The sequence below is a fragment of the Zootermopsis nevadensis genome, unplaced genomic scaffold (assembly GCF_977971745.1).
Source record: "Zootermopsis nevadensis isolate Lab colony 2312 unplaced genomic scaffold, Znev_1.0 Znev_ptg000016l, whole genome shotgun sequence".
Lineage (NCBI taxonomy): Eukaryota > Metazoa > Arthropoda > Insecta > Blattodea > Termopsidae > Zootermopsis > Zootermopsis nevadensis.
In genome coordinates, this window is record NW_028259148.1 from 3,841,743 (window position 1) to 3,867,869 (window position 26,127).

The following is a 26,127-nucleotide window of genomic DNA, read 5'->3' on the forward strand; positions in this document are numbered from 1 at the left end:
GACAGTGACGACTAAATTAGAAAACCGACGCCGGGCGTCGCGACGCCAAAAATGGCGTCAAACCCGTTAAATTACGGTGGGCGCGATGCCTGATAGTCAGCGCCGATCAGAGGGACTAAATACGTCGTGGCGCTTTCGCCGGAATGTGGGATCGTACAATATACACGGTCTAATATAACCTAACCTAACCTAACTTAACCTAACCTAACCTAACCTAACCTAACCTAACCTAACCTAACCTAACCTAACCTAACCTAACCTAACCTAACCTAACCTAACCTAACCTAACCTAACCTAACCTAACCTAACCTAACCTAACCTAACCTAACCTAACCTAACCTAACCTAACCTTACCTAACCTAACCTAACCTAACCTAACCTAACTTAACGTTGCGACGCTAATCATGGTGTTGCCTTCGAAATACGCCAAACGTACCGCAGATATAAAGTAGAAAACCGACGCTGAGCGTCGCGACGCTGAGCGTCGCGACGCTACTATCCGCGAAGCCATCATTGTATCAACCGTGTCCGTCTCAAACAGTTGGGAACACATAGAGAGCGATTTTGTGAAATCGACGCCAAGCGTCGCGACGCCAAACATCACGACGCCTTAAAATAACGCCATATGTTCATCAGATGTGACCTGATGACAGCGACGACTAAATTAGAAAACCGACGCCGGGCGTCGCGACGCCAAAATGGCGTCAAACCAGTTAAATTACGGTGGGCGCGATGCCTGATAGTCGGCGCCGATCAGAGGGACTACATACGTCGTGGCGCCTTCGCCGGAATGTGGGGGCGTACAATATACACGGTCTAATATAACCTAACCTAACTTAACCTAACCTAACCTAACCTAACCTAACCTAACGTAACCTAACCTAACCTAACCTAACCTAACCTAACCTAACTTAACCTAACCTAACCTAACCTAACCTAACCTAACTTAACTTTGCGACGCTGATCATGGCGTTGCCTTCGAAATACGCCTAACGTTGCGCAGATAATGAAGTAGAAAACCGACGCCGAGCGTCGCGACGCTACTAGCCGCGAAGCCATCATTGTATCATACGTTTTCGTCTCAAACAGTTGGGAACACATTGAGAGCGATTTTGTGAAATCGACGCTAGGCGTCGCGACGCCAACCATCACGACGCCTTCAAATAACGCCAAATGTTCATCAGATGTGACCCGATGACAGCGAGGACTAAATTTGAAAACCGATTCCCAGCGTCGCGACGCCAAAAATGGCGTCAAACCCGTTAATTTACGGTGGGCGCGATGCCTGATAGTCGGCGCCGATCAGAGGGACTAAATACGTCGTGGCGCCTTAAGCGGAAAGTGTTTACCGTACAATATACACGGTCTAACATAACCTAACCTAACCTAACCTAACCTAACCTAACTTAACCTAACCTAACCTAACCTAATCTAAAGTAACCCAAATTAACTTAATCTATCCCAACACAAGTTAGGCACTGAATATATATGACCGTCAAATGACCTTGATATACCTATGACCTCTAAATTATGTTTGCAATATCACTCAGATTCCTACAGTGATCTTTGTAAATGCGTGACAGAATTTTATTTCGATTAACCTTGAAACGTTTGAGGCCGATATTTCTCAAACAGTTTGCTTAATCGTGTTGTGATATTCACATGACCTTGGCCTATCCGTTACCTCATGTTAGCATGAGTTTGGTCAACCAGGTATCTTCGGTGTGGGAGATAGAAGAGTGAGAATGTATGACCTTGAGAAATTTAAAGACCTCTATCTGGGAAACTAGTGGTTTGATATTGTCGAGCCTTCCGTATGACCTTGACCTGTACGTGACCTCATTTTGACATGGTCAACACGTATACATAGTTTGGCAGAAATAGGCTTTAAAAGCTGTGACCTTGAGAAATTTAAAGACCCGTATTTAGGAAATAAATGGGCCAATTTTCTGGTGACTTCCATATTAACTTGACCTATACCTGACCTCATTGTGACATGTCTATAGTCAATCATGTATTTACGGTTTGGCAGAAATAAGCGTGAAACATATGACCTTGAGAATTTGAAAGACCTGTATCTGGCAAAGTATTGGGGCGTTCTTGTCTTGACATTGTCATGACCTTGGCCTAACAGTGATATCAAAGTGACAAGAGAATAATCACCCATATCTACGGTTATGAAGATGTGAGGGCGAAATTATGTACAACAGTGGTCACCAACGCGGTATCCACGGGCGCCATGGTGCCCGCCAAGGCTTTTTTTTTTGGTGCCCGCGATGATACGGAAAGAGGTTACACTGAATAATAAAGGCCGTATTCTATGAACATTATAAAATCAAAGCACAGATCTCTACTTCCTGATGCCCATCTTGACGATCGTTTGCGAGCAGGAACATCATTCTACATTCCAAAATTTGAAAAATTGGCTGATGAAATGTAGTGCCAAACATCACAGCAACTTCCCACTTGAGTAATAATAATTGTTCTTTTGAAAGTACGTATTTTTGATTGCATGGTTTCTTGTATCATTAAACATCGTGTTGTTTTGTGTATTATTTGGTGTCCACATCTTATTTGTCCAGAGAAAAGAAAATTTGGCTTTGTTAATTGGTTGGTGCCCGCCACGATCTCATAAACTCTCAAATGTGCCCGTAGGCACTAAAAGGTTGCGGAGAAAGAGATCAGCGGTAACCGTTCAGTTATATCGTTCGATTTTAAACTTACGTGAACCTAAATACAGCTTGAAAAAAAATGATTTTTTAAACTTGGAAGTCATTTAAACAGGTTTCGTGTGATTCCTGTGAGAAACTCCTCACAATAAAATGCAACATATTTGCAGACTTCATGCATGCAGCTTAATGTCTTAGCTATTTATAACAGTGACGTTTATATTGGTGAGACTGGTAGCTCAGTCAGTATAGTGACTGTCTACGAGCCCAATGATCGGGATTTGATTACCGACATGGGCAGAGGATTTTCCTCTGGCTGGCCTGTACGTCCAGACAGGCCCTGGGGCCCATCCAGTCTACCTACTGCCCAGTGGGTGCCGGGTTACTTTCCCGGGGTTTATGCGCGACTGGGGCCTGCTGATGACCAATCACCCCTCTCTAGTGCTTAGTTTGAAAATGAGTAGGAGCTTCCTCTCCCTTTGAGCGCCTACATGGCGCGTAGTGGGATAATAGTTATACTGAAGTGATTAATTATAAGTTTGTCGATACCTGAAAGGAAGCAGTTGTGTCCTACTTATTTTAGTGCTAGACCTACTGAAGTAATGAACCAGAAACATGGAATAAGAATACGAAGCCTTCGCAGCTTGGGTAAGATGGGACCCGGCGTCTAGAGGTGAGACACGCATCAGACATAAATCTGTCTTTTCTCTTTCTTCTACATTTCATGATCCCACATGCACGCTAAAAGGTTTTTCGGTATTGTAGAACACGGAATGTAGGATGAAACTAATGGACATGCTGTCTGGAAGTGTATGAAGCTAAAATGTGTGTGTGTGTGCATGCAAAGTATTGCTTAAACTTGGTCCTATATTGAGATCAGTGGGGAGTTTCAAGTTTTACTTGATTCATCTCTGTGGAAAGAATCTTAGGTAGTCATTAAAAACTATTTTGGACATGACGTGCATAAAAATGTTCGTCGCACTATCTCGTCACTTAGGAAGTAACATGTGTACTGAAGAGATGAGATTACACAAACTCTAGTTACTACTGTAGTAATGCTAAGAGTATGTCTTAATGGGTCATGGACTTCGTAGAAGTGTCTGAAAAAAAATATATTATGTATTTGTCAGGGCTTCCTGGCATCGGAGAAAAAGAGAGAAAAACCGAACATCGCGGACAAGTGGTTCGTATTCCTGCTTCGTAATAAGGAAGTCCTGGGTACAATGCTTGATCGGAGATGACAGAGTTTTTTCGTAGTTTTCTCCAGTCCCTCCAGACTAATGCAGCGACATTACCTTACATTGGGCCTCGACCATTTCCTTTACAATTAATTGTTCATTGATCGTCCTATAATTCGACTCTATATAATCAGTGATATATAAAATAAAAGTAGGGTAGAAAGATAATAGGGAGTAAAAGGGAAGAAGGAAAATACAGAGTGTCCCATAAAGTGTAAGAGACACCCTGTAGGATTCAAGGGTGAAAAGGAAGCATCTATCCTCTTGAGGAACAATACAAATGTCAGTCCTGGGTTCTTGGCATGTCCGAACAAGTGGGACGGAGTGGTTCTATTATCGTAACACACTACTACAGCATCCACGACCATTTGATGGTGCGAACTGCATGCCATGACGTCATTCTTAATGCTGTACTAAAAACATTGGCTCTTAATAAAAATGTTCAGTGTTGGATCGGTGAGCGTTATGCTTGACGCTATGAGTGTGTTACCAGTGACCTGATCCTGTTACCAAATTTTATATAAACTATAAAATACTAAAACTAAAAGAATGAGGAGATCGGCTTTGCGCCTGCACAGATGAATTCTTGTTTTTGAAAGTTGAGTCAATTCTCCGCTCAGACGGACTGTACCATAGGAAATGAATTCCTGTAGCACAAAAACAGTGGAGAAGAATGAGTGCTAGAAGCTGTAATTTATTTCGCAAACGCTGGAACTTTATTTAATTCAACAATGCTCTCAGGGACTGTTTCACTTTTTTTCTACTTTTATCTTTTACTGTAAAGTAATGTTGAGACATCTTGAGTGTAACCTTACGAATTGACAGAGGGAATACGTGGAATTTCTCAGCTTAATAGAAACTTTTACAATAAAATTGTTTACACAGGAAGGGAGTAACAAAGTTAGCTGAGTGGAGAAGTTTAATTTTAAGAATGAGGAATAAAAATGTCTCTGGTCTGTGCGGATGCAGCAAGAAACTTATTGGAATTGTGTGAAACAGCCGTGAAAAGAATTTTCTAATACAGAATTACCTTTTCGATCTATTCTCAGGATTCGATGTTAAGTATTCCAAAGCTACTTTCCGAATTTTTTGTTCTTAAAAATTTCCTATGGAATTATAAAAACATTGAGACATTTCAAGTGGGAATCAGAACATCTCTTGCCGTTATCGTCTGTCAGCTGTTTCATTCTCATTTCATGTTGTATGCGAAAGGTTGAGACTTATTATTACCTCTGACTTTAGTGTTAAAGGCATGAATATTATATTTCTCTTGGTACTTCACACTTAGATAATAAATATATCTTAAATAAAATGACCGTCGTGTGGTCTACCAGTAATTTACGAATGTCGGTAAACTATTGTCAAACTACACGGCGTAAGAACCCTGAAGACAGCCATCTTCATACTCGCTGCCTTGAGAACCTGATATCTCACTATGAATCTCTTAGGCCATTTTCGTATATAAGGTTCAGGTTAATTAACTTGCGAGAGTAATTAAGTGGGAAGGAATTGGCAGGACATGAAGCATGCATGGGGTCGATGAAACATTGCACAATTTTAGTCGGAAACGATGAAAACAAGAGACCATAGGAATATAGTAAGAATTAAATTGAAACTTAAATAAATAGAATGTGAGAGCGATTCCTGGAATCGTCTGACTTAGACAGAGTCTAGTTTCAAGGTGTTATATGTAGCTAATGGACCCTCAGGTTCCATATAAATCATTAAATTACGTAACCAACTTGGTGAATATCACATTTTTAAACCATGATTGTGTTCATGATGTTTTCTGTCTGTTACATGGCGATAAAGAAATAGAAGTTTAAAGCGACTGAACATGCATTTATAAACAGCGGAAATCAATAAACATATTGAGCTCTAAAATATTTGCCTATATTTTATTTGTTTGCAAGAATCGAGGTTCAAAACAGCCAGAAATTGCTGATTGCGTAGGGATGGAATCAGAGCTTTTATCATCTGATCTCCGTTATTATATGATTATCATGTCATCTTTGTTTGAAATTTCGTTTTGGATTACATTAATTGCATTTGTACGAGTAAAGGTTTTTAAATTAATAGCCTAAGCTTTATAGTACAGCAGTAATTGATTTTATTTAAAAAAAGAGTTCTTTTTTGCAGTATTCAAAGCAAATTATCCTACACACAAAATGATCTCCATTGTGTTCGTAAATGATAAGAATATATTAAAATATAGAGCTCGTTTTTTTAACAGATTCGAGTATTTTGTTTTAAATATATTGTTATTACTATTATTACAATCATTAATTTTAAAGATGTGTTTGCAGATGACGCCTGTAAAGACAACCAAAATGGTGTTGTTTTGCTTTACTTGTAGACATTTTAAACAATTCACAATTTCACAGTCATTAAAGCTGTAAGAACAAGTGGAAAATTTACACATCACACATTATGATTTTAGGAATAAACAGCATTTGTTTTCAGTTGTTTTAATAGATACACATTTTGTATTATTTGAGGTGTGGACTGAATTTTTATGTATTTTTTTAGACGCCCTTCAGTTTCGGGAAGTTAAAACTTCAGTGGAGGAAATTCTATCACCATAATTACGTTTTGTATTAAGATTCAGGTGTTTTAAGTCCTTATTTTGATAAGTAACTGTACTGTTTGCTTACAGTATATCCAGCTTCTAGGATCGGTTAGCCTCGAACGAAAAATGTAACTGTCATAATGATAAAAACTGGAAGTAAACTGAGAAGATAGGCAACCATCTCAGTATTTACTGTATGGGATTGGGGAAATATATTCAGGGTACACAGCGATGTCGGCCGAGATTCAAACCGAGAATTAAAGCACGGGAATGCTAATTACTACATTGCCACCTCTAATATGTGGTTCGTACAAAATAAATTCGTTTCTCCAGTTTTCTCCATCGTATAATCTCATTGTTACGCGAAAATAATCGGCCTTTACGTTGGAAAAGCGGTCCCTGTCCTCCTTTGTTTCGTCGCTTGGCAACGCTTTAATTCATATAGCTGCCAGTATTCGGCGCCACGACGGTCAATAATAAAACGCTGCTCAACGAGAATAGATTTCCATAATAAGAAAGCAATTTAAATATTTCACAACAGTTTATTTTAAGAAGCATCAAGCGTAGATCGAGACTTATCGCTAGTTCGTGAAGAATACATAATATAAATCCACATAGAAGCCCATTTCTTTTCTTTAGGTAAATGTTTTATACTCTATGGAAGACCGCTTGTACGTCGTAATTTAAAAACTTATTATCGATGCTGCCAGTAGCTCAAACTATATAGCTTCGAATTATAGAAGGGTAACTGAACAGTGAATTATGTAGGATATGGAAGGAAGCGGTTGTGAACTAGATTAAGGTACTATCCCGGCATTTGATGGAATGACTGAGAAAAAACACGAAAAACGTCATGATGATGGCTGCCTTCTGGGTTGTTGCACAGTGTATTCTGGTAGAAGTTTACCGACGTTTCAGAGGCCCTGGCTGGTTCTATCATGAAACGTCTGAAAACTTCGACAACCCAGAAGACCGCCATCTTCAGACTCACCGCCGTCGAAACCTCAAATTCTATTCAGTCATGATGTCCTGTCTCCGAGCCAAAATTTTTACCTGGGACTTCCCGTTTATGGAACAGTAATGTAACCACTCGGCAGCCAAGGGGGTAGATCTGTATGTCGGGGAAATTTTGTTAGAAGGGGCCTAATCGAGAGATATTAACTGTAAGGTTAAGGGTGTAATTTGGAAGATTAGGTCTACTGTTAACAAACGTCTCAGTGCTAACTTTGACTATAAGAATATACTCACCTGCCCTAGTCTTTCTCATATATCCCATGCATTCTAATTGTCCTTTATTATTTAATCCTCTTTTATTTAATTAATCTAATATTTAGTGAACAGCAGGAATTGCAATGCTTTTGATTACACAGTTTTCTCCAGCCTCTTGTTGCTTATTATATCTTAGATTTTAATTAATTTTATCAGAATATTTTTCTGGAACACTGTTTTTCCTATGATATGAGGCCAAATTTCACCAAGTGTACATAAAAATCATTTGAAAATTTGCTGCTCTGTCATACGACGCCGTGTAGATTTGTAGGTTATTATCAACATTTCGGAATAACGAATTGTCTGCGTGTTCTGGGAAGATGATAGAGGCGGTAGGTTCATCCGAGACTTTGGTATATAACCACCTACGACGCCAAAACCCAAAAGACCACCATCCCAATTTTTACCGCCGTGGAAACATCACATCCCTTTATTTAATCCACAGGACGAGAACACAGAAGAGATTTCTGTAGAACTCCTACTAATTCACCTCGGCAACAAAAAGATCTGTACATAGTGTGGTAAGTCCGGAGTAAAACATTTAATTACCGTACACATGCTTCTTGTTTTCACATAGCAACCTGAGCTAATTCTCTGTCATCACTGGACCGTCCTTGCCTTTCATTCTGTCTGCTTTGATGTTGGTCTAATGGAAGTATCAGTCTGTATTGAGGGTTGCCTGTCTCACCTGCCCTTCTCTGTTTTGAGTCAGTAGGCTGACGTGTTGTATAAATAATTTTTGAAAAAATAAAACTTAAATTCGAAACATTTCCCGTTAATTATAACACTGCATGAGACACTTATTTGAAATTTTATATATAATTTACTGTTGTTATTAGGGCGTGGGTCTGCGATGTTGAAACTACGTCAAGTCCAATCTCGTATAAACGTCATCAAAAACACATTTAGCTGCAAGAAATCTGTATCCACTTCTGCGTTAAATTTTTCGAACTGCTTTAGTCTGTCTGTTGATTGAGTCAAAGCTACTAGGAGAGAAATAAATATATTTATTTTTGAGAAATTTATAGTTTTATTGGTTTTATTGTGAAATAGCGATAGAAAATCTTCTACTGACCCAAGTACACCAGTTGTCTACAAAATTTAATATGGACAAAGGTCAGAGTTCTGCGCGTCACAGGAATACCACTTCATTTTCTTGGTTGGAGCTGTGGAACGCAATTGCAATAGATGAAGGAGAATCAAACACCAGAAACTTTTGGTTAAGAAGGTAGACGAAACCGCGCGCCTGAGGTAAACAGATTAGAGAATTGAGCGGATGATAACGTGACAAAGACGTGGATATCCATTATCTCTCAGAAACAGCAAGACACGAAGGATATTCGGTTGCAATTAAAAGCGGTATGTTAAAATAAAAAAGTTTTAATCAAGAATCTCGTAGTAGCACGCGAGATAAAACGATGCAATATTTCCGGTGTAAGTTACGACATTTTCAAGAAAGCAGGCGGCTGTGTAATTGTAAGAAGCGTTAGAGTTTAATACCGTATTAACGAAATTGATTTTATAGTTCTAAGACTATTCTGTTACATTCATTTTATAATTTCAGTATTCAATATCCGTCGTTAATTAACTTCTTAAAATGTGATGGATATGGAACTAATTTAATCCTACGTTAAAATGACAAATAGTTGTCGGGTAATCACACAAAGCCTCGGGATCATTTTTTTTTTTTGGAAAAGTAAGCAAAGATTTTTAGTAGTGTCTCAGAAAAATTTAGAAGAATTGGGAACCGTTACAATACCAAGACAATCTTTAAAACCGGACACACTCTCCGTGGTTTATTGAGTTCCATGAGACCAAAAACAGTCGAGAGATGGACTAGGCAGTGTGTGTATGGAATACCGTGTGATTGCGGTAGATGGTATATCGGCGAAACCAGCAGACCTCTGGAGGTACGCTTAAAGGAACACAAATATAATTTCAGACAGGGCCTGCTGGAGAAATCCAGATTGGCCCAACATGCGTACGAAGAAGATCATCATGTCTGTTGGGATGGAGCCAGAGTATTATTAACAGAACCCAATACCATCTACAGGAAATACAAGGAGGCTGCACACATGGCACTACTCGCCAAACCTATCAGCCAGCCTAGTTTGGATTTATCTCCTATTTGGATACCTGTAATCTCTGAAGAAATCCAAGTTGGGCATCGAGTTTCGTATTAATATTCATGTGTATTTATTCCCACCTTCTGTGAGTTTTTGGTTTTTGGCTTTATCGTGTTTAATGAATTTTGATTTCTACATACTATTCTTTTACGTCCCACGGATGGATGGTGTGGTAATGCCTTTTTATTCTGGGACTTTCACTTTTTTTTTACTTTGTCCGGAGATAGGGATTAGCTCTATCTAGTGGGCCCAACTGTGTAGGAACCTGAAGACGGAGATAGAGTCCCATCTCCGAAACGTCGTTTTTACGTTTTATATTTACTAGACGATGGATAATATCCAAGAAAATTTTTATTCAATTGACTCTTCACCATCGTCAAGAACTTTTAGATTTGATATTTTTAGACTGTCTTGATAACATTTTTTTAAATAGATACCTATTTTTTACACACTGAGTTTTATTTCAAACGGTCATTTTTTTGCCTGAGTTCCGTACTTGTGCGTGACGTATGAATTTAAATGCGGTTTCTTATCGCTGACAAAATTTGTCTTGATGAAGTCTAGAGGTTTCTTACGATAGTGCGTTATAATCTATGAAAGTGTTTCTTATATATTTGTCCATCGTCTAAATTATAAAAAGAAATGAAGACACGACGTCTCGGAAGATGAATCTTCTTCCGTCGTCTCTACAGCAGGTAGGTCCAGGTCTAATGGTTGCTCAAACAGAGGGTCTAACAACAAGCATTTCCGACATTGTTAGTTGGCGGGAGATAAAGGGGAAGACGGAGTAGGACATTGATGTTACGATGTTTGGACCTGAAGCAAATACGTGTGTACATATGAAGCTACTCACACAGGTCAGTACTTGACGAGAAGTGAAATATCTGTATAGGGTAATTGAACGCTGAGGGCGAAACCACTAAATGAACTATTAGCCTGTAATCGAAATCCAATTTGATACGAAGTGCGCATGCGATTTATACGAGATCCCTTTCCGTGCCTAGTATGTCACGTTCGAAATATTGGAGAGTGATATTTGGAACCGCGTAAAATGATTTCTTATTAATATGGCGTTTGCAGTGAAACTTGAAAGGTATTGTATTTTCCACAGCAAATAGATCACGTCTCTGCCTTGTGTTATGAAGGTTTGAGGGCCGAATTTATGTCTGTAGCGTCTATCCGAGTTATCCGATCAAAATCAAAAGGCAATGATAAATATTACATACATTGACCCTGCAGATAGTAATGCTTAAACAGAATTGATAAACTGACTTCAGTGCCGTTGGAGTTCTGCCATGCGTTAACGTGTAGTGACGAATACAGTTTCATACACCACGTCATAATTATCATCACAGGTTCTACAACAAAATAATTTCTCCAATCGTAGTATTATTTACATTATCATAAAAATCTAAATCCGAAGACATTAAGAAAAAATTTTATTCGCGTTCAGAAAGTCTTTTCTGTCTCCTAGCCAGGAACTTAAAGATTAAAATATACAAAACGACAAATTTTCTTACAGCAGTGCATAAGTGTGAATCATATTCTTGCAACTTTATGTAAGAACACAGATTTTAGATTAATATTAAAGTACTGAAAACATATAGGCCAAGTGATTATGATCGTTTTAAGAGACACCATCTTAAAAAAAAACTGACAATATAACAGTAAGAGACGGTTTATAATTTTATTTGGACAAAACATATGGGCATATTATATCATTTGAAATGAAATGTACTACGAGAAACATCACTTGTAAAAACAGAACTGTAAAGTTAAGAAGACATAGAGGGAAGATTGTTTAAAATATGTACTAAATTTCTGCATTGAGGTCTTCTGGTAGGTGACGATCTTGAATTATGTAGGTAGTTACGAACGTTTTGAGGAAATCTCTACCATTTGGAGGGTAGATGTGCTGAAAACAGAGGGGAGACGTTCCTCCGAACCTGAGGTAACAGCTTACAAGATTATATGGCATTGAAATTCGGAAGACTACATTTCACATCTTCATCGACTTGGAAACCTTTCTCATATGGTTATACGTGTTGTTGCTGACAGCCTTCCGGGTTGTAGCGCGTTGTAGGGACCTCCATCTTTGTACTCGTCGCCTTGGAAAATTCGAATCCTAAATATATGTAGTTGGTTAGCGAAATTTATCACTTTCCGAGCAGGAACGTGGCTGGCGTATATTCAGCTTTGGAATGATCTCCAAAATGGCGCCACGAACTGAAACACGTAAAGTCGATCTAACCGAGCTGATAACCGTCGATAGAAATGGAATTAGTGCCTGCAGCCAAATGTAATACCTCGATTATTAACTGGTTTTTGGTTACGGCTACTGACTTCTGAATGCAAGAATTATTTCATTGATTCGTTTGTAATTGTAATATTCGGATTTACGTGAAATTAGTATGGAATAAACAGGTTGCTAATTTGTTCTTACTGGCGATGAAACTAAGATTCTGGAAGTTTCTAAACTGTTCTAGATGTTTCATAACCTGGGGGAATACATTTGTCTTTCTTGAATCGCTTATGTGTAGTGAGACTCAGTAAATTCATTTTACTCTCCCTGGGATTTTCCATAACTTCTGTTTTGTTGTAACAACGCTTTAAACCACTACTGACTGTGAGGATGTTCCAATCGCTGCTCGCAGCGAGCAAATAACACTCTGGCGCCATCGAGTTGCGTGTGGTATCTGGATGTTTAAGTATCGACCGACTTCGTGTGTACGGGATTCGAACACATACAGATTTCAGGGTGCCAGTGTCGGTCCGTTACTTCAGGGATCGCCAGCCGTGCTCACATGATCATCTTGGTATCTTCGGAGGAGTTTTTGGGTGCACGCAATAGTTTGAAAATGTTCTTAATACAATTAGTGATTTCCGTTGTGTGAACTGAATCTGAGTCCAATACCGATGAGTTTTGAACGTTCAATCTGTGGAGAGGTATCATTAATTTAAGGGTTCGAGTGTAAATAATTGTGACATTTTCTAGAGAAATGACAGGCTGATTACCTATGGTTTAGGCAGGTTAATTTTGTGAGATCGACTTATTTTTTAAAAATGAAAACTAGAGGCTAATTATATTCCTGATGTAATTATGTTCGTTGGAGTTTCTGGTAGATTATTATCGTGCTTACCATAAATTTTAAACTTGTCTTTGTTGATTTTATTGTACATGAAGAAGTTTAAGTTTATTTAACAAGTAAATGTTTTGCCCAAGAAAGATACTCCAACATGGGTTGGTCAGATAGTTGTACGTTCTGTTCCATGATTAATTTAGAGAGACAGTAGAATGAAGAAGAGCTCCCATAATCAAGTTAGTTGTCTGGGATTCGAATCATGTACCAACGTTTCGTGGAAGAGAAGACCCGAGTGTGTTGAGCTCAAAGAGGGAACAATATCGAAAGGACATGACGACAAAAAGTCTATGACATTTTGGTCGACAACTTTATCTCGCTCATATATAAAAGTTTCCCTTTCTTTTTCTCACAAATCGAATCAGTAACAAGAAAGTGCAGAGTCTTAAGGCACTTCGGAACCTGCACAAACCTTATTTTATCTCACTTATATTGTAGGATGCAGTCATGTTAACCGCGTTAGCTCAGCTGACACTTTGAAAAGCGAAAAATAAAGTCTTCTGTCTTAATTTCGTGGTTCTGTAATACTCTATACACTGGAATACAGCAATAACATTCCGATAAAATGCATGGTTATTCAGTTAGTCGAGGTTTAGACTCGCGCCGAGCCTCTGAGTACTATCGGAAATCGCCGGGAAGAGAGAACTATCACATATGAGAAACTTAATACGTTTATATGGGATAAATTAACATACGAAGTTCTGTAGACAGAAATTTTGAAGTGACGGAAGTTATAGAATTATAAACCTGCTGAACAGTTAATAAGAAAACATAAGATATATACAGGAAAAATAATTTTAAGATCAGTACAAATATTAACATTCTTATTCCGCGAATACAATGATTCTAAATATTTAATATGAGCGTTTGTCTTCTAAGGGAACGATCTGTTGTTTCAGACATAAAAAACAGAGACACTTTTTTGTTTCCTTCCTTTAACCTCTGCTTTATCGTGAGTTTAGATGTTCTCCTGCTTTTAAAAAACGGAATTTTATTCACAGCAAAGTCCATATAGTGAATATATTTTATTTTGATGGAGGCCAGCGGTATATTAAATTCCACGCATGATTCACACAGCTCTCATATGCTCATCGCATTGCGCACATAGTGTTAGGACACAAGACGCCAGAACATAATCATTAAACTAGAAGAACCATGGAAGTCGATTTGCCGTAATTTCTTACATTTGAATACAAATATTACCGTAGGCCTAATTAAATATTATCGAAGGCAGAAATTTCTATAAAGTGCACCAGAGGTCCCTGATCTTCAGTCAAGTGTTCTGAAGAATAAACCCCCCCCCCCCCCCAAAGAGAAAATAAATTAATAACAATAATTACACAATTAGTGCTAGAGTACCAATATACTTATTGAATAAATCATGTACTGTACTAAGTTATTTATTATTTTTGTATTTAGCATATGTAGTACTTATTACAGCGTATCATATTCGTTTAAATAGCAACAAAAATCATTAAGACCCGTAAGAAATTTGGGTACGTAAACTGTATTCTTTATTTTCCTTTCCAGCAGTATTTGTGCGGGAGTTGTTCCTGAGGTGAAGCCAGCAGCTGGTAAACCCGCTCCTCTGCTGAGGTCACGCACTCTGCCGGCCATCGTCGTACCAGGACTCAGCATTCTTCAGGCGCAGATTGACGCAAGATACAAACAAAGTAAGTCGACTACAGAAAGCCTCAAATGTCTTAATTAACCCCTTAAAACCCATTATCTGCCTTAACTATCATTAACGCTTCGTATGAAGTCAGTGCAAACTGGGATTAGTTACTTAAACAGCTTTAACCTGTTGATCTTCGTTATGGTTGCGTGTGGTGTTTTCTTTGAGGTACGGACTTAATTCTTTATCATATTTAGAGAAGTGTGTCTCAACCCATTCTATACTGCGGACTTGTAAATATTTAATTACCTACAGTGAACCGTTAAAACAATAAGAGTATACACGTATTTTAAATTCTTAAATAATATTTTTATTAACATCATAGTTTTCGTTCGTTTCGTATATCATCTCTCCCTTGCGTGCTGTATATCCCGTCCACCTTATAATCGTCGATTTGGTCGCACTGATATTGCCGAAGAGACATGTTTTAAGTTATTCATTGTGCCTTTTTGTTTTCCATTTGTGTCCTCACTCTTGGGTCCAAATATTCCCTCCTGTAAGTTGAAAACCAGGTTTCACACCCGTACTAGAAAACATAATGTAAAATTGTAATTTTGCACGATTTAATTTTGGTAAACCTTGTTGTTTGTGCTGAGTTAAATTTGAGGTTTTTGTCTTCAAAATCAGGGTGATGATGGCCCAGCATCGCAGAAAGAACCTCTGAAACGTCGATAAATTTCTACTACACTACACGGCGTAACAATTCATAAAACAACCATATTCATAAGAATTGTTTATTTATATCAGGATTTACGTATGTCCTCCAAAGCCTGCAGGGGGTACCATTATCTCACTGTCATACTCTACTTTCTATCTGGACTGTACTCTATAAATCATACGCTGTCAAAATACCGACTGCTCTCTAATTGCTGACAGTGATGGCCATCGATAGACCTGAATAGAAACACATACCACGTAGCGGTTTTACGTGCATCCCAAGTTTGAAATGAGAGGGGCCTACGTCTATTAAACGTAACAACCATTTCTGTCGTAGTCTGAAAACGGTCATATCGTGTTCAGGTGGGTTTATACGAGGGCTTTGGCGTTCGGTTATATTAATTAATAGTGTTTAAGTTATACTCATCTGTATTGCGTTGCGGCATATATTACATTATATTAAGTGTTTTGGGGAGGGGTTTCCACAATCCCAGATTTAAAAATCGTTCGTTGAAGATTGTCATAAATCATGCATTTTTATTACCAAAAGTAAATATTTTTGTCATTCATGAGATACACATTTATACCTAAATTTTGGATATCGTCGCTACCATAAATTTTCTTCTCACTAAAATATAAAGAGTGCCCCAAAAAATATGTATACACAATGCTGATTTATGTAACGGTTGTGTGTACACATCTTTCTGGGACATCCTGTATTTATTGCCTTACTAATATCTTCTTGTTGAGGCAGTATAAGTAACCCGATGACTCTCAACACGCAAACAACTTTACTCTTCCAGCGAATTTCTGTTCTGGAAAATACACGTTCTCGTCCTTTTCTGGCTTCATGTTAAACCCGTCCTGCAGGGAATCTGCCTTTCCCTTCTGCATCGAATATAACTATTTTAATTTTACTGATCTTATAAGCCTAAAGGTAGAATCACTGAAGGGGTAATTAATTAAATTTGCAACATTTTGGGTTTTTGAGCTGTGTAGAAAATTATAAAGTAACCGACGTCTCAGAAATACTTACTCTGAAGATGGAGGCAGTAAGCGCCTCTGGGACCTCGGTTTATTTCTATCACACAACACATTGTATCGTCCCGTACATTTTCAAGCTTGTCGCCTTGATAATCTAAAATCTCACCGAACAACGACATATTATTATCTCACATATATAAACGTCCCGGCGGTGCCCGAATTTATAACTTGTGTTGGGCAAGGCCGTGGTCTAGGCAATACGGAGTTTTCCTCCGTGGCATCCCAACAATTACTCCATTCACACACAGAAGAAGGCAATGGCAAACCACTTCTGGATCATCTGCCAAGAACGTATATGAACAGGTCCCAGTCCGAGAAAAGGATGGAAGGATCCTGTTCATATGGACCTGTCGTCAGACAGAACACTAAATAAATAAATAATAAATAAATATATAAACGTGCTGTTTAAATAAATCAAAATTTTCTGTTCAACTATGTTGCAGAAATACACCACTCTTGCACTGAAATTGTAAACGCTCATACAGATGTCCCCATGTTTTCAGATCGTCAATATCAACAACACACCATCTAGATGCCATGTTTTAGGCAGGCGAAAGACTGCCTTGCGTAAAGTATAATCTTTCCCTGGAATATTTTGCATAGTTATTGCCATTAGTATTCGCATTAAAATGTTGATTTAGGACGGAAAATCATTGTTTTCGTTTCTGCTAGGCCACTTCAGTCTGAAAGGTAGTCAAATAAAACTGATGGCTTGCGTTGAATCAGGAAATGAAACCTCCATATTGATATATATATGCTGATGGTTAGAAATTACGTCCGGTTAGACCGAATCTAATACAAAAGAACCACAAAAATTACAAGAGCTGCAATTCTAAATGTAAATAATACAAAAAAAAGTAAATAGTTTCCAGAGAGTGGTTTTCATCGAAAACTCTGTGAGTGTCCAACAGAATTACATCTACCCCAAAAAAAACCCAGGCATATTATGTCTGGAATCGAAGATGTCATTTGTTTAGTTTTCTACACTTCTTTGTTTATTTGTTTAAATCTTGTCAGTCTAATCACAATAAAATTCTATTAAATATTAAAATATTACTATAATTAACATTTAAATATTTAAAATATATTAAATGATGTTCTCTATCGAAATGTTCGATTTACATTAGAACATCACTTTTTACACGACATGTTTCAGTTCTAAAAGAACCATCTTCAGGTGTATAAAATTATATAAACTTAAATATAATTTCTTAAATGCAACTTTTAGTCAGATGTTTATCGGATATCAAATGATGTTTTCTTCCAGATTTTACACTTCATCCAATTGCTTCTAATTAGAGAGAGTTATTAGGTGTTCTTCACACTCTAGCGTTAAGGATGAACATCATCTGGGCCTGTCCATGTCTGTCTCGTGAATCGAGGTCATTTTAGGTCAAAAGTGCGAACTAATGCAATTTTTAAATATTGACCTCGGATCACATTATCGCAACAGTGACCTTATATGCCATAGTTGTCTTTGATGGCGTGGCTTGAAGAACACCTTTGGAATTTAAGTGTACTACGAAGAATGCACCTTTGCAGTCATGCTATTATTTGTGTCTGTTTTCTTTGAATAAATTATACAGGACCAATGTTCATGGTTTAAAACTACGTTGCAAATTCGAAATTCTTTAACCAGGTCTTCGTCACCTTTCTTGTTCACACGTAGAACTCTAGGAGAGACGTCGGAGCCTAGAAAATGAACCTACTCTGTCAAGTCAATCGACCCGTAAACACTATACAGGTTCGACATGGCGGATCAATATAAACTTTTCCTAAAGTAAGATAAGCTGTCTGTATTCGCTAGATGCACAATGGAAGTACCAATAATCAGGTTCAACACTCTTGTATAGCAGTCGGGGCGGCTCAGTCAGTGTAATGACTGACTGTTGCCTTGACGATCGTGGTTCGTTTCCCGACAGAGGTCAAAGATTTTTCTTCTATCCTCTATGTTCAGACTGATTGTGGGGTCTAGCCATTCCCCTATCCAGTGGGTACAGAAGGTCCTTAACTAGGCGTAAACGCGGCCGGGGCGTGCGTTAATCACGCACTCCCATCTACTGCTGATGTCAAGAACGAATAAGAGTTCTTGCTGCTCTCCTCCCAAGCGTCAATATGGCATGTAGCGGAATACCGTTACGTTTTGTTCCGGAACGGGTCATAGCATCTGTGAGGCGTGGTCATAATGACACGGAAGTATCAAAATGGATGTTTAAGAAAATATGTTGTGAGGTGTGAACTGGATTAAGATGGCTAAGGATAAGTTCCAATGATGGGTTATTATGAATCTGTCGGTTTTTACAAAAGATGGTAAATGTATACACAGCTGAGTGCTTGTGAGTCTTTCGAGAGGAACTGTCCTTAATGGAGTTTAAATAAACTACTAAAAGTTTTAAATAGAAGTAATTTTTTTTTTTCATAAATAAGAGATAAATAAGTATTCTCTGTCTGTACGTATATGCAACTTAATCTTGATAGTAAATTACGAAAAACGCAGTGTAACACGGACATAGTTTTGCGCGGAACCGCTCACGTGCGAGTTTTAAATAGTTTAATTAATATGCTGATGAATAGAACCGAGAAACGTATTATGTAGAACAAAGAACTCGCTCTGTGACCTCAATCGGCCTTTGCTGGGCTGGATGTCTACCGGATTGGTTTACTTCATGAGCATCAAAGTACGAAAGCTTATTTTTTTTAAAAAAATAGAACAGTACACAGAATTTTCTTCTCGAAAAAAATATAATTTCAGTAAGGTGATGAAATTTTGTATAACACAGCTTCTTTGCACTTGATGCTTCTTGTTAATGCACAGTAGTTAGGACGAATCTCTTTGTTCCACGTTCGTTAGAAACAAAAGGCTGGCGGTCAGAGAGGGGAGGGGTAGCAGATAAGGAAACACGTACTGTCCACACTCCAGACATTATTTCCCAGAGATAATACTTTGTATCTCCCTGTCTCAGTTCCTGTGTCCCTAATGTTTTTAGTGTTACATAATGCGTGAGATTTGTTTTCCTTCTACCAGCAGGTTATTGTCTTAATATAAACGCACGGTTTGGTCCCGGCTACTGTATATAAGGTATTGATTTAAAAATTTTAAATTATGGGTTTACAGATATATATTTTTATGCGCAATTTCTCGTTTGTTTTTGTGGTCTCAATAAAGTCCTACATTAAAATACGAAGTTAATCAACTTTTCTTGGAAAATACTGTACCCTAGTGGCTTGCAAAAATGTTTACGTCTCAAGAATGACCTAGCGCCTGCAGGTTTTCTCACCAAAATTATGTAGGCATTAATTTATCTCATTTCTATGCGTGATTAGTTTCCCGTCCGTATAATTTTCCTTTAATTAACACTCTAAATCCTAGTAACAACTCAGTACCTCTGTGTTTTGTATTTGTGGATTTCTTATGTTTCTCGCTGTAAACAGCGATTATTTGTTAAAGCAGCTTTACCAGTTCATGTTTATAAAGGTGAGGTGTTGTGTTTTCTTCGCGGTACGGACTGAAATCTTAATTTTTATTTAGACTAGCTTCGGCTAACGGCTTCTTGCATAAATGTAGCGACTCCCAGTGTTTTGCTTCCGAAACACACACACTTACTGTTATCTTTGTCATTTAGTCGGCTTTAAAGGGTTACTTAACTAGTGGATTAATGTTTTTGCCGGAGTTCATACTTTCAACAGTACCCTATTAGGTCTTGTTAATACTGCAAGTATAAAACTACCCCTGTTATTTATTGACAGATGAGAATGTTGGTTACGGCTTTAGTGCATGGGTTCTCATCTTCTCGTTACAGGCTATCCTGTTACTTAATAACCTACTTTACTTAAACGTAACAATGTACGTCGTCTTCATAAAAGCTGTTTGAATAATTAACTACTGTAATCAAGTTCATTCATAATTTTGTTTATCTTATCCCTAAAAATGCTTCCAGAGGACTTACTGGTTGATGATTTCCAACAGTAAAGGGAAATAATTAAGTTATTTTGAAAGTATTCATCTGTAATTTCATACTAAGTTATTAGGTAATTACAATAGGACGTGAATTAAGCTTTAAATATAGCCGATAAAATGACCGTACATGCTAGAGTCATTAATCTAAAACATTTAATGTGCCAGTAGCTACTAACTTCATGATTCACAGTGATTTTGAAATTACCAGCCTTCTGTGGAAACCGAAGGTCCATTTCCAGAGCGAAATGCATCCAGTACAAGCGCTTATACCCAGATTAATGACAAAAATTATGTATCGTCTCCTTCGCCTGTGCTGCGTACGTAATCTAAGCTATTTTGCTTGATTTCGTATCTCTAATATTGTTTGATGAAAAGTAGTAATTATGAAGCTTTTGGTATGCAGTTTTCTGTAATATTTTCCAAGAAATGAGAGTTATCTTCCCAGGAGGAACTGAAATTGTTATTTAGGGGAAAAGTATGTCTACAGGTTCCAGAAATGGCTTTCCAATGTTGTGAAACCACAACTTATCCTACCATGAAAGCTTTCAGCGTACAGAATTATTTGTGGGGTTTGACTTGGCGATCAAGAAACCAATATCTCACATGATTAAGCATTCTATGTATAAGTCAGTGGGTCATAAAAAAGTGGTTAGCGGTATCATAAGCATAGTTCAAATATTCGCTTCGTTTCATGATGTAAAGAATCACATTAATTATATTATGTGTTATATTAAAAATGGAATAAAAATCTGAAAAAGAACATCATTTGACAACTGGTAAAAAATCTGATAAAAATGTACGCTAGCATAATGTATGAAAATTGTATTTAAATTATTTATCGTTTTGAAGCTTTATATAATTATATACACCTGAGGATGGTTCTTTTAGGAACTGAAACATGTCGTGAAACATGAAAAATGATGGTCTAATGTAAATCGAATATTTCGATAAAGAACATCATTTAATATTTTAAATATTTTAAAATGTTAATTATTGTAATATTTTAATATTTAATAAGAATTATTGTGATTAGACGGACAAGATTTAATATATACTTATTATATCACAATATGACGCAACTTTACCATCTTATTAATTATATTACATAAAACACTTCCGAAATTCAATATCATTGCTTATGAGTTTAATTAAATCAACAAAATAGAAGGATTTTATGTTTTCACGGAGATGAGTCTAAAGATGGCTGTCTTCTGGGGTGTTGCGAAGTCTATAGTCTGGTAGAAGTTTACCGACGTTTCAGAGGTCACAAGTTAGTGATATTTGTTTGTTCCTCTTCAATACTGCGCTCATCGCTCTGATTACGGAGGCAGCAAGGACCTCTGAAACGTCGGTAAATTTCTACCAGACTGCATGGCGCAACAACCCAGAAGATAAATTACATTTGAAACATTAAAACTGCAAGTACGTGAATTCCTGTCAAAAGGCAGATTCAGACAGAATTTTTTATATTTGTATTAACGTCTTTGAAGAATTCGGTACAGAGTAAGGAGATGCATAGTGAGGATGTAATGTAGTTGGTGAAATTAGTGGTCTACGTCACTTCGCGTGACGTACTTATCATTCTTACGAATTTAAAGTTCAGTATTGACTCACTGTAAAATTCGATATCGTTGAAAGTTTAAAGCTGTCGGGTTGTTGAATATTCTGAAAGTTGTTTTACTTTAGAAAGTTAACGGCGTGTGTGTGTGTCTCTCTCTCTCTCTCTGCGTGCGTAAACCAGAGAACAGTAAACGCCGTGGTATTAAGAGCGAGTTTAAATGAGGATTACAAAAGTCGAATCATATTCAGTAATATAATGTAACTATATTTATTTTGTACAGTCTATACACAAACGTTTGAAGTTTATTGGTGTTGTAAAAATTATATAATATTAAAACATTTTATTGTGTAAAATATTATATTAGCGCTCTTAATCGTAAATACGATTTTACATTATATTTTTTAGCGCTTTTATTAAAACGACATGTTTCGACGGGTAATACCGTCGTCTTCAGGTTTTTATCAATTTAAAATATTTTAAAAGCTATTAGATATTTGATGCAATATATTATAATGTAACTAGTTGAATTATCCGTCGTAATTGATAATCATAAATATTATTCTGTAATGCGCAAAATCTCTCAACAACAAATTATCACCAACCAACCAAACCACCTACCAACACTTGACCATTACAAGATAATAATAGATATTATCGGTGTTCAATATGTCGCTGTTACAAAAACACCACGGGAATTAATTATACTAGCTTCAACAAATTTTACCTGTTTTACGTACTTCATTGAGCAAGAAACCCTGTTGGACCTCATATTAATTGGCACTTGTGTCGCTCGCAACTCGAATATTCGTTCGGCCGCCATGTTGGTATTATGGGGTAGAGTGTTGTAGTATTCTCTTCTGATATGATGATCATACTAAGATATATTAAGATGAATTTACTGGTTCAAATGTTACAAGGCGTGAGACTGACACAGGTAAAAGGGACCTGATGATAACGTAATGTGTGATACAGCTGTCTCTGAGTCTGTCTGTCTGTCTGATATTCATGCAACAGTGGATTGATGAAATGGCATGTCAGACTGTCTTCATGTTGCGTTTGTGTCCCAGTAATTAAATATGAATTCGACTTCGAAATAAATTTACTCAGAATGGCGACTCTCTGAAACAGGTAGTCACACTCATTAATGATTACACAGGCCCATTTTTTGGAACAATTGGGTTCGACATTAAAATTAGTATTTTGGGAAATTGTTGCACGTGCGAAGGCGGATACATTCCGATGTCATCGTTGCATGCTGAGTTTTACTTAAAATTTACAGAAGACTTGAGCCCTGAAGATGGAGACAGTATATTTATCCGAAACGCTGGCATCTACGGACGAGTATACACGACGTCAAAACCCATAAGAATTAAATAATCATCCTTCAGCCGTGAAAACCTCAAATAATATATTATCCAGATATTTTACCTGAATCGATCTAGAGAAACTTAAAAAATGGATCATGATGACAATTGTTCGGGAGAGTTCTTTGCACAAGAGAACTAACGATTAGCACAAGTCGTTCTGATTTTTTTTTTTTTATAGTTTGAAATGGAAAATTCTGATGTTTTTTCCCCGCACACGTGGATCAAGAGGCGGTCAATCACATCCAAACGTGTGTGGTGAATCGAAATCCTCTCAACTGGGGTATGATTAACACATACAGGCATCAGACGCATCAAAGTTTAAATGCAATTATCCTGTCGCTGAACGTAACGGCGTCATGAGTCCGACTAATCGATCATTATCACCCTTCGCACTCCCAGACGAGGAGACATGTGAACACCATTTCTAACTGGCGCGGACGGGGAAGGACGGATGACACTAGCAAGCAAACACATCGAGATACTAAGTCAGAGGCTGTTTACACAAACATTTTCTATTTAATTGGCTAACGTATATTCAACGCTTGTGCGTCAGATTATACTGTATCGGATATGGAACGGGCATAACTTAGTTCTGTTGTTCTACAAAGTTATGTTAGTTTTTTTTTTTAATTAGATTTTGTATATGCCTACAACCGCCACGGTGGTCTAGTGGTCAGAACACTAGCCTTGTAATCCTGGGGTCCCGGGTTCAATTCCCGGTGGTGCTCAGATTTATAACTTGTGTTGGGCAAGGCCGTGGTCTAGGTATCACGGAGTTTTCCTCCGGGGGCTCCCCGGTTTCTCCGTGGCATCCCAACAATTACTCCATTCACACACACAGAAGAAGGCAATGGCAAACCACTTCTGGATCATCTGCCAAGAACGTATATGAACAGGTCCCAGTCCGAGAAAAGGATGAAGGATCCCGTTCATATGGACCTGTCGTCAGACAGAACACTAATAATAATAATAATAATAATATGTCTACATTGGAAAATCGTCGAGTTATAAAATGCATAAATCGGTAGGAATTCGCACAGAAACGGTTTAATATATTTAAAAACCTCACTTAGTCGATAGTGGCTGAGAAAACAAATTATCATGTCTATCGGGATTCGAATAACGTGTGTTCTAAATACAAATCTGTTACGCTAATAAAAAGACCTGTTAGGTTTAAAAGTTATAGCAATTTTATTGCTAAAGTTGGTGTTGAGCTGTTAATGTAGCCTGGCAGTCATACGAGATGTTATTAATTGATTCCGGAGTGATGGTCCGAAGTATATTAATGGATAAACGAAATTTATTACTTAAAAAATAAAAAAAATATATCGGCAGCTGTTTCAAGCTTGTGGTATGTCACACTTCGTTACATTCAAGAATTACTGATATTTTTTTTGCATCGCAAATTTGTATATGCATTCATCCATATGAGTTTTTTTCCCGACTGAATATGAAATTCATTATGTATTTCACTTTGTTGCACCTTGTATGTTATAGCGTAAAACAATAATCCAGCAGATAAATGCGTTCATCTTTTTAACACTTTATATCATGTATATAGGACAGAAACACGAGAGCAACGAACGATCTACAACTTTTTCGTAGTCGAAAAAGAATTTCCCATTATTTACGCATCACGTCATCTGAAAAGAGCGGAGTTTTATCTTTACATATTTCTAACCTCGGCTGTAGATTGAGGTGAGTGTCCAGCTTCTCATTTCGGAAAAATTTGCCCATGGGTAATGAGCTGCTGGTACCCTCAGTTGGGATGCTGGGTATGACTCAGCTTTTTTGAGCTTGGTGACGAAGGAAATATCTCTGTTTCTCCCGAGAACCAACCACGTCACCCCCTCCCCCCCAGTTGCTCACTCCGTAGTCGACTAATTTAGTGAGTTATCCCAGCTCGCTTGTTTACTTATTCACACTGCAAATTTCCTGAGGATCAAAGCTATAAATTATAGACTCTGTCATGCACAAAAGACGCGATCACCACTTTGCCATCTGGATAACATTTTTTTACCATCCATGGCCAAGTTACGTATTTACACAATCAGATTCTCGGAATCACTTAATTACCGTAATGTGTTACACGTACGGTGTGCTGTCATAATCAGAGAGAAGCCATGTATCTCTTTATTGGAATAGGGAATAACTGTGTGTCAGCGCATTTCTTTAGGCTATTCACGGGTATCCTCAGGGCAGAACACGAACGAGATATTCAGAATTTCCCTCAGTAACTCAAACAGCCCCCCCTCCTCCTCATAAGATGAATAATAGGTATCTTCGAATTTATGCCAAGGAGTCCCGCACAACTACTGTCATACACTCTTACCTGAAAACATCGGCCTCTGTTCGAACTGGCGACTTTGTTGTTGTTTCGTCATGTTATTATTATTTAGTGTTCTGTCTGACGACAGGTCCATATGAACAGGATCCTTCCATCCTTTTCCCGGACTGGGACCTGTTCATATACGTTCTTGGTAGATGATCCAGAAGTGGTTTGCCATTGCCTTCTTCTGTGTGTGAATGGGATGCCACGGAGAAACCGGGGAAGCCCCCGGAGGAAAACTCCGTGATGCCTAGCCCACGGCCTCGCCCAACACAAGTTATAAATTCGGGCACCGCCGGGAATCGAACCCGAGACCCCAGGATTACAAGGCCAGCGTTCTAACCGCTAGACCACCTCATCTTATTATTATTTAGTGTTCTGTGTGACGACAGGTCCATATGAACAGGATCCTTCCATCCTTTTCTCGGACTGGGACCTGTTCATATACGTTCTTGGCAGATGATCCAGAAGTGGTTTGCCATTGCCTTCTTCTGTGTGTGAATGGAGTAATTGTTGGGATGGCAC

The 26,127-nt window shown here is 37.9% G+C and overlaps 1 protein-coding gene across 1 annotated transcript in view; it reads left to right on the forward strand.

The window, feature by feature from the left end:
- Window positions 1-26,127, forward strand: part of LOC147873712 (uncharacterized) — a 102,702-nt gene that overhangs the window by 54,212 nt on the left and 22,363 nt on the right. Inside the window, exon 2 of the mRNA XM_087349794.1 lies at window positions 14,542-14,684. Within this exon, the coding sequence (XP_087205920.1) occupies window positions 14,542-14,684 (143 nt within the window). The remainder of the gene's footprint in view (window positions 1-14,541; window positions 14,685-26,127) is intronic.